Source organism: Podarcis pityusensis (genome assembly GCF_964106645.2).
Source record: "Podarcis pityusensis genome assembly, chromosome: 1".
In the NCBI taxonomy this organism is placed as follows: domain Eukaryota; kingdom Metazoa; phylum Chordata; class Lepidosauria; order Squamata; family Lacertidae; genus Podarcis; species Podarcis pityusensis.
Window position 1 is genome coordinate 20,663,994 of NC_138028.1, and position 20,838 is coordinate 20,684,831.

At 39.6% G+C, this 20,838-nt stretch overlaps 1 protein-coding gene across 3 annotated transcripts in view; it reads left to right on the forward strand.

Moving 5' to 3' along the window:
• Positions 1-19,013, forward strand: part of DICER1 (dicer 1, ribonuclease III) — a 47,557-nt gene extending 28,544 nt beyond the window's left edge. For 2 of the 3 annotated variants that reach the window (XM_081003597.1, XM_081003598.1), the window contains 14 exons: positions 558-697; positions 1,795-1,974; positions 3,107-3,320; positions 4,154-4,307; positions 4,730-4,912; positions 5,444-5,549; positions 6,027-6,202; positions 7,362-8,142; positions 9,390-9,545; positions 14,322-15,204; positions 15,332-15,600; positions 16,371-16,533; positions 16,622-16,697; positions 17,490-19,013. In XM_081003597.1, coding sequence (XP_080859723.1) covers positions 558-697; positions 1,795-1,974; positions 3,107-3,320; positions 4,154-4,307; positions 4,730-4,912; positions 5,444-5,549; positions 6,027-6,202; positions 7,362-8,142; positions 9,390-9,545; positions 14,322-15,204; positions 15,332-15,600; positions 16,371-16,533; positions 16,622-16,697; positions 17,490-17,655 — 3,647 coding nt within the window. In that variant the 3' untranslated portion in view covers positions 17,656-19,013. Of the gene's footprint in view, positions 1-557; positions 698-1,794; positions 1,975-3,106; positions 3,321-4,153; positions 4,308-4,729; positions 4,913-5,443; positions 5,550-6,026; positions 6,203-7,361; positions 8,143-9,389; positions 9,546-14,321; positions 15,205-15,331; positions 15,601-16,370; positions 16,534-16,621; positions 16,698-17,489 lie in introns of those variants that run through there. The other variant, XM_081003599.1, reaches the window with a different exon arrangement.
• Positions 19,014-20,838: the final 1,825 nt, after the last annotated feature.

A 20,838-nucleotide genomic window follows, 5' to 3' on the forward strand; every position in this document is an offset into this window, starting at 1 on the left:
TTTGGGAATAATGCAAACATGTGTATTGGAAATAAAGCCCAATGAACTTGGTGGGACTTCCTTCTGAGTAAACCTGAATAGGATCAAGCTGAATATATTACTTTTAGATGCTTAGTGTTATAGATTGGTCTCTAAACAATAGCATTTAACAAAATTAGTGTAGCATCTGAGAACGTTTAAAAGCTTTTCATCGGTTATTTAAATTTAGGCAGCTTTCACCAAGCCATTGGTGCAGGAAATTAAGTTCCTTGTCACTTCCAACAAAGGATTATTTTTAATTCTTTTGCATGTACTTGGAAATGTTTTTAAAAAAGCAACCAAAAAACGACATTGCCTTAAACAAATGAGGAATTTAAGACCTTTCATTGGCAAAGAATATAAGGTGCATGTGGATTGACTGCTGATGCTTTGTTATTGAGTTTACTGAAATGTCACAGTTCCTCAACATTTTTATCATAGGTCTTATAAAAGTTCCCCCGGCCCCGAAGCGATAGATATTTCCACATTTTATGAAATAAAATGGGATTTATAACTTGTTCTTTATCAATGCATTTTAGGTGAACTGGATGATCACTTGATGCCTGTTGGGAAAGAGACAGTGAAATATGAGGAGGAACTTGATTTGCATGATGAAGAAGAAACCAGTGTTCCAGGAAGGCCAGGCTCTACAAAACGAAGGCAATGCTACCCTAAAGCTGTTAGTATAGTTCTGGGCCCTCACTATGTGTGACTGTGCTGTGGTGTTGAACCATGTTTGCTTAAGATTCTTTTAAGTTGCATAGCAGAGGCAGGATATGAATAGACTAACCCCAAGGTCCTACAGGAATGTTTTGCAAACAGTAATTCCCATATGTTTGGGGAAAGGAGTCTTGATACGATACCATGGAGTAATGGATACTATGATCACATAGGCTAAGACAGACTTTTTCCATTCAGATCTGGGGGGTGGCGGGTGGAGAAGGAGATTGAGGGAGGAAATAATTTTGTATAAAGTTTTATGTTGTGGACGCTAATCTGACATTGTGGAAAATTAATACTTTTTGCTTCATTTAAGAATGCTTAGTATTTTTTATGTTTAAACGACAGCAGAGTAACGAAAGGCAGGCTGCTACTTCAGGTTTTTGCTTGTGTGATTCAAGACAGGGTTTGATGGCACATGTTGGAGCCTCCTCACTTAAGCCAAGTAGATGTAGGACTAATTAGTGCCTGTATGAAAGTCTGCAGAAAGCCAGAGAATGAAGCTCTGACTTCTGGCGTGCAAAATACGTGCTTTAGCACTGTGCTATAGCCCTACCCATACGTTTTATGATGTAGTAAAGTCACTTAGCCTTTAACTCTTAACAACTCCATCTTTTAAACGGTTGCTAATGAACTTCTTTATTACAAGAACAAATGTATCCATACACTGCTTTTTATGCCCCCGTGTGCAGCTAGAGCCCTTGCAAAGACTCACCAGCTTATTGGATCATGTGCATTTTGTAGGCTAGAGTTCGCTCCATGAATTATTTGTTCCATACTGCTGCGCTTTATTTGCAGATTTATTATTTTACTGTTGTTGTGGCAGAACACTTGTAAGGGTAGAAATTATGCACGTTGTGGAGCAGAGATGTCTGATCATCTTGTTTTGCTTACACTCAGGATGCAGACTGAAATGTTTTCCTTTATCCTGATGTCTTTTCCATTTAAAACTACTTGTGTACAAAGATAAATTTATAAGTAAAAAAAAAAGCACAAAAGTAATTCATAAGGGAACTTTTGATTTAAAAATAAACTCAATTTATTCTATACCTATAGATTCCAGAATGTTTGACGGATAGTTATCCCAAACCTGACCAACCCTGTTACCTTTATGTAATTGGAATGGTATTAACTACCCCTCTACCTGATGAGCTCAACTTCAGGCGGCGAAAACTATATCCTCCTGAAGATACAGCAAGATGTTTTGGAATACTGACAGCCAAACCTATACCTCAGGTAGTAAACTTGTGCTTGTAGTCTATCTAGTCTGCTTTGAGATGTTTCAGATTTGCAAGCAGGTCATTGTGTCACATAACACATTCATATTCATGAAACAAACTTAATCATTTCATTTTAGTTTACTACAAATAGTTGCATCAATCATTCCAGCATAATTTATCCTTTCAAAGCAGTAGCTCAGGGCTTTTTGGTATCTGTGGCTTTGCATGCCACAATCCAGTGGCTTTTTCATCTTATAAAAATGACTTGGAAACAGACAGTGGTGGATTTATTAAAGGTAAAGAACCCCTGGATGGTTTTCAGGCCAAGGGAGCCAGTATTTGTCCACAGACAGCTTTCCAGGTCACATGGCCAGAATGACTAAACCGCTTTTGGCCCAACAGGACACTGTGACGAGTGCCAGAGTGCACGGAAATGCTGTTTACCTTCCCACTGCAGTGGTACCTATTTATCTACTTGCAGTGGTGTGCTTTCAAGCTGCTAGGTTGGCAGAAGCTGGGACAGAGCAACGGGAGCTCACCCCATCACACAGATTCGAACCGCCGACCTTCTGATCAGCAAGCCCAAGAGGCTCAGTGGTTAGACCACAGAGCCACCCACATCCCAGGCGGTGGATTTATAGGTATGCTCGACTGAGCCTCCCCGCCCCCAACTTATTTAGTTTATATTGTTAGCTGAGAGGATACCATTGAAACATGACTACAAGCAATTAATGGTGCTCAATGAATTTTGGTATTTTAGCTTGTTGCATTATTTCCACTCTTCATTTCTCCTACTTCATGATTAAAGTCAGTGGAGGCTGGTCCATTAGGTAGCCAGGGCTTAGCCCTACCAAGTGATATGCCAAGCAATTAAAAAAAAAGTTTTCCCCAAAATCTCAAAGCCACACATACCCTTCCACAATCCATTTGAATTTAGAGATGCTTGAAGAGACATTTCTGTCCATCAGTTCTCTGCACCACTCAGCCAGTCTCAATCCAGAAGTATTACTGTGGTTATATGAAATTCCACCCATTGTCTTCAGGTAGAAAAACTATGCATAAATAGTTGCATGTTAGTACTTTGGCCAGTTCTTTGTTGGAACAATCTCATATTGACTTGTCTCCCCCCCCCCCCTTCCTTCACTCAGATTCCTCACTTTCCTGTGTACACCCGCTCGGGAGAAGTGACCATATCTATTGAGCTAAAGAAATCAGGATTCACTTTGTCTTTACAAATGCTTGAGTTGATCACAAGACTTCACCAGTACATTTTCTCTCACATTCTTCGGCTTGAGAAACCTGCACTAGAATTCAGACCTACCGATGCTGATTCAGCCTATTGTGTTCTACCTCTTAATGTTGGTGAGGAGAAGACTGTTGTAAATATTAATCTGCTATTATCGTTATTTTCATTATTATTATTATGCATCCCAGAAGATGCCGTAGAAATTCAAAAATTATTATTACAAACAGTTAAAACAAACTATCCTCAGGAATCGGGTGGGTCTTGAAAACACACACTTCAGGTATCAAAGGACAGGGTAAAGAAGTATTTTTTGAGAGTTCGTTGAAAGCTGTATAGTGAAGGTGCCAGGCACACCTCTATGGGTAGGGAATTCCACAACCTGGGAGTTTTTTTTAAATACAATGGGTTGGATCCATCTGCATGCAGAAGGGGTTTTCTGCTCAAGTGAGGGGCATTGTACAAGAAAAACGAAGTAAATCCAGCTTTGTTCTTCCACTTGCACTTAAAAACAGATATTGAGAACTGTTGTAGAAGCTACCTCTTACATCACTTCAGGCACTTCTGTGCAGAATCTTGTGCATATGTTTGCATTGGCTAATTTCTATTCATTCTTCTTTGTATCCAATGAATTGTTCTGTTTATTTTAGATTCATAGTTTGAGAAAAGGGTAATGGTTATAGTTGGAATTACATCAGAGTTATATAATACAGCAGGGATAACCAGCTTGGTGCTCTTAGAAGTTGTGGGCTGCAGAATGCCCTCCAGATGCTGTGGATTGCAACTATAGTTCAGCAAGAGTCCTGTGATACTAACAGATCTATTGCAGCATTAAAACTTAGTAGGTTTTGCTACAATAGGTAAATGGATGATGTTTGGGAATGTACACAAAGGGGTTTGTTTTTTAAAAAAATCTGTTTTGACAGCTAAAACAAATTTTCTTTCTTTCAAGTTGATGGCTCCAGCACTTTGGACATTGATTTTAAATTTATGGAAGATATTGAAAAATCTGAAGCACGTACAGGCATTCCCAGTACACAGTATACAAAAGAGACACCTTTTATTTTCAAATTAGAAGACTACCAGGATGCAGTTATCATTCCAAGGTGATTATACTGTGTGTGTGAGAGAGACCAGTATTTGTCAGCTGCTAATATTTCATAGATACAAACACAGTTAAAGATGCTTAATCCTGGCTTACAGAAGCTCACCTCCTGATATGCAGGAGAGTCTACAAGTAAAAAATAATATGGTTAATAAAATAATAAAATAAAAACCAATAAAATTCTCATTGGCACAGATTACTGTATGTGCCCAGAGTAGCCCTTTGTGTCCTGGCCAGTGCTTAACTATTTTGATAAATCCAGTCATACCACTCAGCATTAATGGAAATAACTTATATTTTATTTTGGACTTGCTTGTGGTTGCATAGTAGGACTTCTTTTCTGATGTATAACTTCAGGTCATGTTAGGGAACTTGTTCAGCAGAACATTTGACATTGCAACCCAAATATCTGCTTCTGTCTAGGTATCGAAATTTTGATCAGCCTCATCGATTTTATGTTGCTGATGTCTACACAGATCTTACTCCACTGAGCAAATTTCCTTCCCCAGAATATGAAACTTTTGCTGAATATTATAAAACCAAGTATAACCTTGACCTGACCAATCTCAACCAGCCATTGCTGGATGTGGACCACACATCTTCAAGGTAAAGAGGGTTTTGATAGCTTAAAATAGTTCTACTTTGTATTGTTTCAATATAGTCAACGTGGGATCTCCCAAGGTTTGCAGAAGTGGAAAAAATTGGCTGCAGATTGCCGTATGTTTGAGAAAGGGTGGGGGAGAGAGAGAGAGGGGCTGGAAAATGGGAAGGGGAAGAATAAAATGTAATGCTTGGAATCCAGAACAGCTGCTCTCCGTGCTGCAATATTTTGCTACAGGCCCCACTTGTTAATTTAAATTTAGAATTTAAATTAGTTTTTGGAATTTAGAATTTAAATTAGTTTTTGCCTGAAATACATTTGGTGGTTCCTGCTCAGGAGAAACATCTGGGGAATTTCAAGGAAAACAAAAATAATTTCTCTAAGTCTGGTAACATATCTAATATTATTTTCCCACATCCCTGGTTTTAACATCTTTTAATCAAGCTTTTCCTCATTTTTCCTTGCACCAACTTCCAGGGTGAAATGCAAAGTTATACTGCATGTTTTAAAAACAGCCCTTCCCATTTTCCCTTTAGACTTAATCTTTTGACTCCTCGTCATCTGAATCAGAAGGGGAAAGCTCTCCCATTGAGTAGTGCTGAGAAGAGGAAAGCTAAGTGGGAAAGTCTACAGAACAAGCAGGTAATGATGAATTTCCTATTTTATGGTGTTCAGCACCTCTTTAGTACCCTAAAATGGGCTGACTAACCACTTTTGGTCTGAGGACAGTATTCACTTTTGCCCCAACCCTCTGGAAGCTGCATCTCACGCACGCTTTTGCACGTCCCCCCCCCCCCCAAAGTATGCACTCCTCCACTTAGATTATCTGAAGAGAGGCTGTTCCCACTCCAAACTCATCAAATGTTCAATCTGATGAGTGGAGGGTGGGATGGGAGTCTGCAACTCTATCAAGGTGTTGGGCTTTTATCCTTCCCAGTGCTGTATATTCTCCCTTTTTTCCTTCCCTTTTGGCTGTTGCTGCCAAAATTAGTTTGGTCTTGGGGAAGGGAAGGGGGTAGGAAAAAAACCTTGGTGGGAAATCAGGCCCTTAAACTTTGGGTTGCCACCTGTGCTCTGAAATATTGAGAGACTAAAGGCAAATTTTATTCTTTATTAAAGATTCTGGTTCCAGAACTCTGTGCTATCCATCCTATTCCAGCATCGCTGTGGAGAAAAGCAGTTTGCCTCCCCAGCATTCTTTATCGTCTTCACTGCCTTTTGACAGCCGAGGAACTCAGATCCCAAACCGCCATTGATGCTGGTGTAGGAGTTAAGTCACTTCCTTCAGATTTCAGGTATTGGAATACTGTAGTTAATCTCTATAAAGTTATGTTGTGTAGTCTGACATTTTGCCATTGCTATGTCCTTTGGTAGCTTCTCATTTGCCAAAGGTGTGCCTTCCATATGTAGAAACCATCTTCTGCTCATAGAAGGGCTATTTATACACCTCACACCTAATATGTTGGGCAATAATTGAAGCTAAATTCAAACATAATGCTCTCCATGCGCAAGCATGAGATGTATAATATAACATGCCTCTTATAGCACTATGCAAACTTCCTCTGTAGTTGTGTCTTTGAAGGATTTTTATCTCATGCATCCACCAAAAAAGTCTTCCAGAGCAGCTTACCAGGATCAATAAAAAGACTATTCCTAATCCCAGGATTTATCATCCATCTAAAAGGCATCACAGAAGGAAAAGGAATTGGGTGGTAGGGAACTAGCTTAGGCACTTAGTTTCAGAGTTCTTATAGTAGCATGTGGCTCACGTATTTGTAGAACAGTGCAAGCAACTATATTGTTCCACTTGTGGTTCTTTGGATTTCATAATCAGCATCTATCAAAAAATGTAGATATCAAACTGTTATACTATGGCCACTGACCAGCAAAATGAAGTGTTACAGCGGGGTCAGGGGTGCCAACTTGAATAAAAAATTGGGGTGGGGGGGAGGTAAGCCCCACCCCACATAATCACAAGATGCAGCATACACACACCATTTGAATCGCAACGCCCATCAACTTTGCAGGGGTCTGCCCTCCTCAAACATTTTATGGGGGGGAAGGTCCTTAGCCCCTAGAAGTTGGCTCCTATGAGTGGGATCATCCTCTTTTGCTACTAGGAGTGGCTCAATTCCTGTTCAGGAGCTGACTTGGAATGTGAATTCCGAAAGCAGTTTTCAGTTTGGGCTATTTGGGTGTGTGATTGTTGTAAGTAGATGGAAAGCACCAATGTTGTGGCCCTGTGCCTTATTTATTTAGTAAACAAAATTTATATACTGCTTGATTGTCATAAAACCTCTAAACGGTTTACAAGAACAGTTAACATTATCAGTAAAAACAAAATCAATTAAAACACTTTCAGATAATTAACATTTACAGTAAAAAATAATAATCACATCAGCATCTATCTACATGTATGTGTATACATGATTAATCAGTTAATTTATTTTACAGATATCCTAACCTGGACTTTGGGTGGAAAAAGTCTATTGACAGCAAATCCTTCATCTCTGCTTCTAGCTCTTCTGTAGCAGAGAATGAAAATTATTTTAAGCACAGCGCAATTGTAGTCCCTGAAAATGCTGCATATCAAGGTGCTAATAAAACCTCTTCTGCAGATAAGCATGACCAAATGTCTGTGAGCAACAGAACATTGATTGAGTCACCTAGTAAACTCCAAAATGACGTCTCGGTAGAACTGGCAACAGTTAACGGTGTTTCTTACAATAAAAATCTTGCCAACGGCAATTTTGACTTAGCTAGCCGAGACTTTTGCCAAGGAAATCAGCTAAATTACTCCAGGCAGGAAATACCTGTACAACCAACTACCTCGTATCCTATTCAGAATTTATACAACAGTGAGAACCAGCTCAAGCCCAGCAATGAATGTACTCTACTGAGTAATAAATATCTTGATGGAAATGCTAACAAATCTACCTCAGATGGATGTCCCAGAATGGCCCTGAACACCAGTGCTTCAGATGCTTGTGATCTTTCAAAGGAAAGAATGGATTCTGTAACAAGCCCTTCCAAGGGATACTCCTCAAAAACCCTTGGCCCAAACCCTGGTCTCATTCTTCAGGCTTTGACTCTCTCAAATGCTAGCGATGGATTTAATCTGGAGCGTCTTGAAATGCTTGGTGATTCATTTCTAAAGCATGCCATCACTACATATTTGTTTTGCACTTACCCTGATGCTCATGAGGGACGCCTGTCATATATGAGAAGCAAAAAAGTGAGTAATACTTCCATGATCCTTAACCGTTCCAAAAATAATAAGTCCACATACAGGATGGAAATGGATGGGTATGCCAGTAGCACTGTAATGCACAGTTTTCTTAAGAACTCCAGGCACTGGATTTATTTGTTTGTTAGCATGATTTATGTATTTTTGTGGTTTTATATTACAAAGCACCCTGTGATCCTGGGATGAAGGGCAGGATAGAAATACGTTGTGTAGAAGGACCATAGCGCAATGGAAGAACACCTGCTTTGCATACAAAAATTCCTACATTTCAATCCCTAGCATTTCTACCTTGGGAGAGACAAAAACCTGGAGATCAGCTGCCAGTCAGCGTAGACAGTATTTAACTAGATAGACACAGTGGTCTGACTCCACAAGGCAGCTTTTGATGTTACATAACCAATGCTAGTATAAATTAATGGGGATTTCTAAAAGCAAGCAGCTTTATCATTACTGAGAAGGGATGGCTGAATATATCTGACTAGGTGCAGCTAACCTTTCCCCACACCTGAACAACTCTCCCTCCCTTTAAACTTCCCCCACCCCACCCCTTGTTGCTCACCCCAATCTGCAGAAGCACTTCACACAGTGATTTGCATGATTAGGGATTGCCCAAGTTCTTAGATTAGAACTAGAGAGGGAAAGAGACTTTTATCTATCCACTTTCTCCACACCATACATAATTTCACACACCTCAGTTGTGTCCCTTACTCTTCTTCTTTTTCTCTAAGCTAAAAATCTCCAGATGCTGTAAACCCTCATGGGTAAATTGCTCCAGCCCTTTTATCGTTTTGGCTGCCCTTTCCTCAACTTTTCCCATTTCTACAATATCCTTGTTCACCAAGACTTTTTCTTTTTGAATCGAGTGTGAAACATGATAGCTTACTGTTCCTGATTTCAATAAAAGATACAATGCATATATTAGGAGCATGGGATTTTGTCTTATATCATGTCACCCTAAACTTAAGAGCAGCTTTGTTTTGTCCTAATTCCTTGTCCTTCACACGGATTGTATATTAACTTTTTTTGGATAAACCATGAATAGTAGGTAACAGCCCATATCTGAGCATAGTTGGATAACAATTATGTAGGGGTGGGTGTGGGTGTGTATTTATATGGGGGGAAATTTACCACAAAATTAAGCTTATAAATGGAAGTTTTAAATCAAAGTTTGTGTTTACTGTGTTCTCAGAATTATTGATTGCCTATAGATTATGATAAATTCTTTTTCTTTAAAGGTCAGCAATTGTAACTTGTATCGTCTTGGAAAAAAGAAAGGGCTTCCTAGTCGCATGGTGGTATCTATTTTTGACCCACCTGTCAACTGGCTTCCTCCTGGTTACATAGTAAACCAAGACAAGAGTAATACAGACAAATGGGAAAAAGATGAAATGGTAAGCCTTTGTTGAAATGCATGTAAAATTGAATGTCTTGGTGTATAAGTATATCATTACAAGTGAAACAGTCAAATGGGGTTTCTGCTTCTTATCATACTTCAGCAGAATATCACCTATTACATCTTTGTGTTTAACTCCTCTTAAACCACTGCTTTAATTAATAAAAATAGAGAGCAAAGTCATGTTGGAAGACTAACAAAGGGCAATTTGTGGAAATTGGTTCACTAATAAAGTGGAAAAGAACAGAAATACTTGCAGTGAAAATATACTGTTAATATTTTCCTTGGCCTGCTGTTAGGAAACTCTTAATGTCCCTCAGGAACATTTATCTCTTTGCTATGAATGAACATGAATACTCATGAAAAATAAGGGTTTTTTAAAATCTAGATGGCCTTTTTACCTTGGTGCTAGCACCTATTATGGAAATTGATAAAGAATGTGTTTTCAGCAATTCTAGCCTCATGTGACCAAAAGAGCAAGATTGTCTGGGTTAAAGATGTGTGTATGCAGCTTTTAATATGTCTCACTGCAGAGGGTTGTCTTTTAAGAACCCTTCTCTGCCCCATGCACTTGCTGCAATGTCGAACACAAGGTGGTTCAGATGTAGCCCTGACCATGGTTTGGTGTTACGTGAACTACCAGCCAGTATCCTCAGGTTCACATGCTTCTCCCCTCCTCTCAGGAGCAGTAATTATCTGCTTCTACAGATATATAAATATGCATGGAAATGTTTGTAAGACTGCATGTACAGATTTGCATGTTGTTTACTGGACCTAAGCAATCCTCTTCTCCTTCCAAGAGGGGATGTAAGGAAAGCTGTGAGTCTACATTTATCTTTTCATATGCTTGGTTCATATGCGACTTGCATTATGTTGTGGCTGGTATGTTTATCCCAGGGAGTACAAAAGTAAAGGTTTTACTTGTAGTGCTTTCAGAGTGGGGTGTCATCTTGCTGGCATTTTGCAATGGGACTGTTAGCTCGTTAACATTCATTAAATCTTCATTAAGGATCAAAAACATAGATCTGAACTAATATTTGTCTTGCTTTGCCAAAACTGTCACTGCATAGTGGGATTTACTGGGGTTCTGAAGCCGTCGCTCAATTTACTGGAAACACTGACACAGATAGTGTTTGGACAAAGTCCAGATGTGTCTAGTACTATGAGTTGTTTCACTGTTGAGTAAAGAATATTGACTGGTAAAAATAATCAGATGTCAAATTGCTAGAAAGATTGCTAGACTTCGGCTGATTCATTGGTAATATAACTTCCTGAATAATAGCCTTGTTTCTACTTTATTATTTCTTTTTCAATATTCATATAAAACAGCTCAATATGGGGGGGGGGGGACTGCAGTGGTCCGTTGCTTTATGATTAGCTTTCCTCCATAAAAAGTTAATATTTTGATTAGAAAAAGCAAATAATGCTTTATTTGAGCTCATCAGTTTTCTGAAATTCATATTTTGACTACAGAGCCACCAGAGGGCACACTGAAAGACTGTTAATGTTTGCACTGTGAAATATTTATTGTAGAGTAAAACATTTCAAGTATACTCACTTCAAACAGTATTATTTTATTATGCTCTTAAAATAGAATGGTTTTAATGATATAACTCGTGCACGTAACATGTAATATAGTTTGTATGTTATAATCTCTTAGCAGCACGTGAGCTGTTATAGAAAGGGAGGGTACACGAATTGAGAGGGGGGCATGAAGGTGGGGGGATGCTTCTGCCAACACCATGAAACAACTTGAAGGTATATGGATAGGACAAGCACTCTAGCTGTATAGATTGAATGCACTGATCATGGGAATTCCTCAGGAAAAAAGGGAAGAAGCTGTCCTGTCCATCTGAGTCTTGTTCACGCACTCTGCAATAATAATAAAATAAAAATCTGGGAATTTTGAGCTTGCCAAATAAGAACTGTATTTCTCTCTCTCTCTCTCTCTCTCTCTCTCTCTCTCTCTCTCTCTCTCTCTCCCTCTCTCTCTCTCTCTCTCTCTGTGTGTGTGTGTGTGTGTGATGTCATCTTGGCCAATGGTAAGGGGTGATGGGAGTTGTAGTCCAACAGTATCAGGCTATGCTTGGTATATTTCAAATGTGACGATGCTTAAATTGAACCCTAACATTATTATTTTCCCTGTCACTATTTTCTACATTGGCATCTTCTTCATCCATCAAGACATAGCATCTCTTTCATAGTCACAGCCTTTTAAGGTCCTGTCAGTTGATGTTTTTGGGAGTCATTCTACACTTACATTAAACTTGATCGTCTTGGATTGTTTGGATTGTTTGGAAGGGCTCTTTGGAACTCTTCAGTTTTCACCTCCTGAATAGTTTGGTGTCACCCACAAACTTGACCATCTCAGCACTCACACGACTCCTCATTGCTCATGAGCACGTTAAAATAACACTAACCCTAGTAAAGATCATTGTGATAATCCACTGATTCCCTCCATTGTGAAAATGTTCTTTAGCCAGTTACTGATCCATAAGAAAACTTGTCCTCTTGCCTCACTATTGCAGTCAGGAGCCTGTGGTGAGGGTTCCTGATGCCCAGCTGAGCCATCCCCAGTGCTCTTCCCGCTCGTGGATGAGAGGGGAGAGCAGCGGGGATCCTTTGCCCTCTGCCAAGCGTGGGGAGGGCTCCCTGTCCCCGGTGCTCTTCCCACTCGTGGGGGAGCCAGCGCCGGGCTGGGGAATCCTTTAACTGCTTGGCTGAAGGGGGCAGCAACCGCATACTCCTCAGCCGACCAGTTAAAAGATGCAGAGGGAGGAACAAGCTGTATCGGCACCTCACCAATGCAGCTTTTCTCTCTCTACGCAGTATGAGGGCAGATATATTGCTGGTGAAACCGCCACTGCTCCTGTCCTGAGTCCCTCTGCTAGCAACGCTCGCTGGAGGAAGTTGCTAGCAGAGGGACTTAGGAGCAGTGGCAGTTTCACCAGTGATATACTACTCAGCGAAGCTGACATCGTGGTCTGCTCCTCATACCAATCCTGGCGCTGTGGTCTAAAGCACTGAGCCTCTTTGGGCTCGCCGATCAAAAGGTCGGTGGTTCGAATCCCTGCAGCGGAGTGAACTCCCGTTGCTCTGTCCCAGCTCCTGCCAACCAGTGCAAGTAGATAAATAGGTACTGCTGTGGCAGGAAGGTAAACGGTGTTTCCCTGCACTCTGGTTTCCATCACAGTGTTTCATGTTGGTTTTTCTTTATCTTAAAGTGGTCAATGATGCTACGCAGGAACGGGGTTGGTTAATTGAAGCTCACAGGTGTATGTTTGTAGTTTGACCTACTTAGCTGCACACCTGTGGTCTCTTGACTTTTTCCCTAATTAGAAAGGGGAGTTACTTTCTGCACTGGATGCAGGAAGGGATGTGATAGGATAATTGATTATTTGAAATTGTATTTAAGTTGATCAAATGTTTTGTAAGCTGCTGGTGAGGACTGGTGATAGCTTGCAGCTTTTGACTGTTACGTTTTCAAAAATAAAAATAAGCAAAGATATTGCGGACAGCCTTTTATTTCTATGCTCCAGTCACTGCGCACACTGTATTGACAAAAAAGTCCAATATTCCTTTGTGCCAGTAGCAGTTTAGTCATGCTAGCCACATGAGCCGGAAAGCTGTCTGTGGACAAACACTGGCTCCCTCGGCCTGAAAGCGATGAGCGCTGCAACCCCATAGCTGACTGGACTTAACCGTCCAGGGGTCCTTTACCTTTACCTTTTATTGATATGTTGCCCAGGCCTATTGCTCAGGTCACCTAACCGTCCAAAGCAGATTTGGGAGGCATACAAGGGACTGCAGGGATGAGAAAACCCAATGTTCAATTGTCCATTCATATTACTGGTACACAGGCACAATTGGATGTCCCTCATTGTCTCTTCTTACTCTGTTGTAAAAACAAGAGAGCATTGGAAAGGAAATGGCTTGATTGTATCAATGTGGCTTGTTTCTGTTGGGATGTATTTCAGTCTTAGCTTCGTTTACTTTGCAGATTTGAATACAGTATCATTCTTGTCCTAAATCATAATTGAAAAACAATGTGTTGGTAGAATATCCAAAATGTTATGTATTAAAACTAAAAAAAAGCACAATTTGTTGTGATCCCCCCCACCCCAAATATAATATGTATCTGAAAGCTAAAACTTTCTTTAAACTGATGGCATTTACCAAGCTATCAAATTCCTAGCATGGTGTTTCAGTACTATCCGAGTAATTGTTTACATCAGTGTCAACCCCTGCTTAAAATATTTGGTCTACAGCTCTTGCATCTGTTTATAGATATAATTTAACAATAGTCTAAACTGGTTTCATTCATGCTGAGCAAATCGGCTTCTCACTGATTTGCAAAAAGCTCTATTTACTAAAGTGAGAAATTGACATTTTTCTGCTTAAGCACAATATAATTGCAGTAGTCCAAGATAATAGAGATTTCTGTTTTCGCTATAGTTTTGCTGTGCCACATTCTGAGACAAACTTTCCAAAAAGGACTGAAACCACTGTAGAACAGTGTCTCCCAGTGCCTAGCATTGTTTCTAGGTGGTTCAGGCATCTATAGTTCTTAGACAGCATAAATAATAATGTATTTAGATCTAATGTAGGAGAGAAAGAGAAAAAAAAGAAAGAAAGAAAGAAAGAAAGAGAGAAAGAAAGAAAGAAAGAAAGGCATAGTTAATACTGTCCATAACCATTTTATTGTGATGCTGTGGAATTGTTTTTGTAATTAAACTAAGTGGCCCTTCCTGTTTTATTTTTTTCCTACTTTCAGGCAAAAGAGGGATTGATGTCTAATGGAAAACTTGATGATGATTATGATGATGACGATGACGACGACTTAATGTGGCGAGTACCCAAGGAGGAAGCTGACTTTGAGGATGACTTTATGGAATACGATCAGGAGCATATCAAATTCATTGACAATATGTTAATGGGTTCTGGAGCATTTGTGAAGAAAATATCCCTTTCCCCATTTTCACCCACTGATAACAGTTATGAATGGAAAGCACCCAAAAAATCAACCTTGACTAATGTCCAGTTTGCATCAGATTTTGATGATTTTGATTACAGCTCCTGGGATGCAATGTGCTATCTAGACCCTAGCAAGGCTGTTGAAGAGGATGACTTTGTAGTGGGTTTCTGGAATCCATCAGAGGAAAATTGTGGTATTGATGCTGGAAAACAGTCCATCTCCTATGACTTACATACAGAACAATGCATTGCTGACAAAAGCATTGCAGACTGTGTGGAAGCCCTTCTGGGCTGCTATCTGACCAGCTGCGGTGAAAGAGCTGCCCAGCTTTTCCTCTGTTCACTGGGGCTAAAAGTGCTTCCGGTTATTAAGAAAACTGATTGGGAGAGTGCTCTGTATTCCTACAGAGAGCATTTTAACCACCAGCAGAAACATTCTTCAGCAATCTGTGTTTCTGCCTCTCTAGCCAATCAAGAGTCTTCTCTGTATAAAGACTTGATGTATGGCTGTTTAAAGATTCCTCCAAGATGTATGTTTGATCATCCAGATGCTGAGCGAACCTTACATCACCTTATATCTGGCTTTGAAAACTTCGAGAAGAAAATTAGCTACAGTTTTAAGAATAAGGCTTATCTACTTCAGGCATTTACTCATGCCTCCTATCATTACAACACCATTACTGGTAAGTCATGTGAAAAATCCCTTTTTGCATTAAGCTTACATGCCTGAAGAGATGCAGATTATCTGGGAGGATTGTTAATTATATTGCTATCTATTTCTTGCCAATCCCTCAACCCTTGTGTGTTAAGATTGTTACCAGCGGTTGGAATTCCTGGGAGATGCAATTTTGGACTACCTCATAACCAAGCACCTTTACGAAGACCCACGGCAGCACTCTCCTGGAGTTCTAACAGACCTGCGATCTGCTCTTGTTAACAATACCATCTTTGCCTCATTGGCTGTAAAGTACGACTACCACAAATACTTCAAAGCTGTGTCTCCCGAGCTGTTTCATGTTATTGATGACTTTGTGCAGTTTCAGATGGAAAAAAATGAAATGCAAGGAATGGATTCCGAGGTTAGTGGCACCGGAAAATCATTTGTGTGTGTTGAAGCTCATTTTAGTGTGAGTTTATATTGAAGAATTTAAACATCTAGCACAACATGGCAAGATCAAGTAGAGGCTTTCTACTGAATAGGACATTGTGAACAGCAACTAGATATCGGATTCTGGCTGCATTCTAAATTTCATCCTTGTCTGTGCCGCATACAAGCAAGGACTTTTGTCACACTATTTCAGAATTATTGTGAACTACTGACCCTATGACCAGGGCTGTGTGTTGCATTTTTTTTAAAAAAAAAATAAACTTTGTGGTCAAGTAGTTCAAATTCTGTGCCAATGAAAACAGAGTTCTGAGACCAGTATAAATTACTTAAATGGAGCATATTTACACCATTTCTCTTGCATAATGCTGCAATTTTGCATATAATTCTTGGAGGTTTTTTTAGTTGGGAATGGGGGACACTGAAGCCTATTCCCACTCACTGATATCTTAGTCACCCTCTTGCTTCTCAGACTTTAACAGGCATCGCTCAAACATTTCTTCACAGCTGTAAGAACAGAAAACTTTTAAGAAAAAGAAGGCTGATCTCAAGGAACTTGAATAGCACACAGAAGGAGGACTAGATAGCGAAGCTAGCTTAATACCAGTTTAATGTCAGACTTTTGTTTAATCCATTCTTGCTCGTCTAGAAGTTGAAAATTTGCAGTTCTGAGTGAATAAATCCTTTTTAATTGAAAATTTGCAACAATTTTGTAACACCGTTTTGTTTTGGTATTTGCTTTAGCTCCGAAGATCTGAAGAAGATGAAGAAAAAGAGGAGGACATAGAAGTACCAAAGGCCATGGGGGATATATTTGAGTCACTCGCTGGTGCCATTTACATGGATAGTGGAATGTCTCTTGAAATGGTTTGGCAAGTGTACTATCCAATGATGAGGCCATTAATAGGTAACATTGGAGCTCTCGGAAGAAATGTTCAGTAATTCATTGTTGTTAATAGGGTTTACAAACATGTTGTTGTTGTTTTTAATCACAGAGAAATTCTCTGCAAATGTGCCCCGTTCCCCAGTACGAGAGCTGCTGGAAATGGAGCCAGAGACAGCTAAATTTAGGTAAGAATTAATCTGCTTAATATTTCTGTAAAATATTCCTGAAGTCATGCACCTTGCAATGGATTATAATTGTGTTTTACTGTATAATAGGAATTATATTTGTATTATTAAAAAAAACCCTGTATTTTAAAATTGCTGCATTTTAAAATTGTTTGTGGCCTTATATTGAAGGGCAGGTAAGAAATTGAGTTAATAGTAATATGTGATGTCTAGCTAACAGCTCTGCTGGCACAACCTTTTTTTTTTTCTTTTTTTTTTTTGCCTAACAGTGGACCTCCTCCTCTTGCTGTACACCCCTTTAATATGTTCTAGGGTTTCCTCCAGTACTTTGGAGCAGATTTAGGGACCGGAGGGGAGAAGGAGTGGGATGTTCTGCTGCACAGTTAGAAGTGCGTCTGCTAGTAGAACTGCTTAGCTGGATGCCACCCAGTGTCCTTGTAATAATTTTGATGACATACTCTTCTGGAAAAGAAATCTCAAAACTGAGGAAGAACAGTAACGAACTTCCAACTACACTTTTGCTTCCATTTGAAGTATGTGAAGGGCTTTTGTTTCCTCCCATTGGATGCATGTGTGTATATGTACACAATGTATTTATACTTCATGCATCCCTGCAGTAGGCTGTTGCTTCTACAAAAGCTCATGTTGCAATAAATTGTGTTTCACGGGACCGTACACTGTTTCAGATTAACATGGTTATTCTTCCGGAACTGATTCCACTTTGAGTATCTTTGTTTTAATTGGCATATGTGTTTATTTCTGTTTTTCCTGCTTCCCCCTCCACTCACGCAGTCCTGCGGAAAGAACCTACGATGGAAAGGTCAGAGTAACTGTGGAAGTTGTAGGAAAGGGAAAGTTCAAAGGTGTTGGAAGAAGCTATCGGATCGCCAAATCTGCTGCAGCAAGAAGAGCTCTACGAAGCCTCAAAGCAAATCAACCTCAGGTTCCAAATAGCTGAGACACCTCTTAAAAACAACAACAACAACAACCACACACTCAATAGAGAAATTTAAAAGATATATGTTGAGAGGAACAAACTGAAGACAGCATTTAAAGTTTGATAACAAATAGCTAACAACATTTAACATGTACACATAATTTTGGAACGAAATGTAGTTATAGGGTTTTTTTGCGCAAACACAATCTTGTCTTCTTTCCTCACTTCTGCTTTGTTTAATCACAAGAGTGCTTTAATGATGACATTTAGCAAGTGTTCAAAATAATTGTTGTCAGGTATCTTTGGTTTACTTTGTCAGTACAGCTTTGCTTAGTGTTTAAAGGCCAGGGAGCTTATGCCTATTGCAGTTACTAGATTTATATATATATGTATATATATATAGTAATCTTGAAATTCCTCAAATCTGTGCACTAGTGCCAGTCACGAAGCAGTTTATAAACTGCACCGGATGATTTGGTGTAAGGATTAAGTGTGCCAGTATTGTCCTTGTTCTTTCCATGCCATCTTTGCATTAAGATGGCATTCCCAATCATTATTGCACTTGTTTGTTAGGGACAGGTTTAAATTGAAATGTCTGGCATCAGATAGATTTTAAAAATGATGCCGCATAGTCTTGCATCAAAAGGTTCTTGCCTTAAAAGTACATAAGCCCTCACTAATGCAACCTTTCATTTCTGAACTCCTTGGAGCAAACTGTATTACATTCCCTTCATTTTTAGAACGCATTTTACAATGATGAAGCTCCATATTTACAGTACAACATGTTAGTTTAGCTGTGACCTAACTTATTACAGGACTGTAATAGAAATCGTATTCATATATATGTAGTGAGGTTATTTTTTAACAATTCAGAGGAAATGGTTAGTACAGATCTTATTTGTTATTGCAAACAGAAAAGTCTCTCGCTGATTTCCATTGTAACAGAAACCGAGACTGAGCACAGTCCATCACTCTTGTGGAACCTCCTTTCCCTTCAAGGGACTTGTGCAAGAGATTTTCCTGGTGGATTGCAGGCATTGCTTCCAGTATTGGAACTTTGTAATAATAGCTAACTGCACAGTGCAAACTGTTGCTTTAAAAAGAACTTTTGACATATCGCACCTAAAATATGCTGCAGATTTTATATTGGGTACATATTTAACAAACGGAGCACCTTTACACCTTTAAGAGCGATTTCCACGTAAATTTCTTACTGTACTTTTCAGAATTGCATGCATATTTCACCTACCAAAGCTGTGCTGTTAAATGCCATGGAAGTTGTTGTGTGAGAGAAATTGCCATACTTTTGATACATCTGTGATTTAGGTCCTTTACCTTAGAATAACTAGCTCATTATTGTTGTTTCAGTTGATATGAAAGCATACTTTTTAGGCTATGCCTAAGTTTCTTTAGATATTTGTAGGCACCCTTCACTTAAATACCTCAGTTCTTCTTTGTTCTTTTTGTGTCTTTTTTCCCTTTTGCATGCATTTTTGTTTGTTTTTGGTGCTATGTGTATGTATTATGCTTGAAATTTTAATTTTTGCACTGTAACTATAATACCTCTTAATTTTACCTTGTTTAAAAAGCTGTGGGTTGTCTTGCACTCCCACCAATATCAATAGAGGTTTGCTGCAATTTTACCCCATTAATTATGCTTGAAGTTTGAGAGAGCTGAGCAAGTTTTTTTTAAATGTTTCCAGCACAGTGGTCTGCTCTTGATGCTGTTTTGTGTGTTAAATTACAGATAATACTGTGTTCTGTGTTAAAGACACACACCCCTTCCTCACACATGTGCATTCAAAATTTAGAGGGAAAAACATCTGGCTTACCTTTCTAAAAGAGAAAGATCATACCTTAGTGGCAGAAGACATTAAACCTTTTCTGAAATACAGAATTTAGTTTAACAAATCTTTCTAATGATGACAGTGAAATGAAAGATTTTTGTGTGACTTCAGTCACAGTGACCAAGTAAAATGTAATGGAAGGATAAAAAGACAAGCTCATGTGCAAGGATGAACTACACACATGGCTCAAAAGTTTCTTTGTTTTTTGCTGCAGACACCCCAGACATCAGTTTGGAAAATGACCGTTCTTCCGTGCTGGCACACTGGATCCAGGTAGGTTAGTGCTGCCTAGAGCTCGAAGACGGGAATGTCATTAGAGTCACAGGATGTTTTAACTGTTCCTGGAATCGGTCTTCAAATACGTTCCTCGAGAGCAGCAGCTTAGGAAGGTTTCTGATTTCTCCTCTGCTTCAGGCTTGCATTTTCTACTTTCACCTGCTTATTTCTTTACTTGCTCTTTTTGTACTGTGTACTTGGCCAGGATCCTTCTAATTTCCTTTCTTCTTGCATGCTTTGATCTGTTTGTATTTTTCACTGATTGCTTTTTGTGTTCCATGGGGGATTTTCCCATCTACCCAAGTCCTAGTCAGAGTTCAGCATCCTGCTGCTTTTTAGCTCACCATGGCTACCTCAGATAGCTTTATTTTTCTCTTACAACTTGTGTTGTCTGTGTGTGTGTGTGTGTGTGTGTGTGTGTGTGTGAGGTTTGGTTGTTGTTAAAATCATTTTTATTCTGAAAAAAATATATTCTGCAATGGATTCTACCCCTCCCACTGTTGATTTTCCCAGGTTTTCCCTCTCTGATTAAACTCCCTAGCTGTTGAGTCAAATAATGTTCCCTATTCATGCAGCTACAGTTAACTAACGACGTGCAGTTTTTGTTAGCAGAAATTGCAAATTTCTTTCCCCCCCAACTTAACCTATTCAGCAGCAGCCTACTGCAGCACCTGTTGCACAACAGCCAGGGCCTGGGCCTGCTCTGCTTGTGCCACTGCGGCCTGCCCTTGTATGTCATGACTACCCTGATTTGCACTCATGTCTCCGTATGAATGAATCAAAAGCAGTGTTGGGCAAAGTTATGGGAAGCAGGTCCACTGTGTCCAAATGTTGGGCATCCAAGTATTTTCTGGAGCCTTGCAATACACCCAAGTCTCTGTATTGACAAGACTAGTGGCTTCATTGGCCAAACATTGGTGCACCTTCCCAGACATGTGGATCCCTTCTTCATCCCAAAAGCCAACTTGACCTTCTACTGATACGAAGAGGTCATTCTGCCTACTTTCTGCAGCTCCCCACTCCACCCCACTGAGAAGGTGTGGCACTCCCTAAGATGCCTTAAAGTGCTACATCTCTAGGA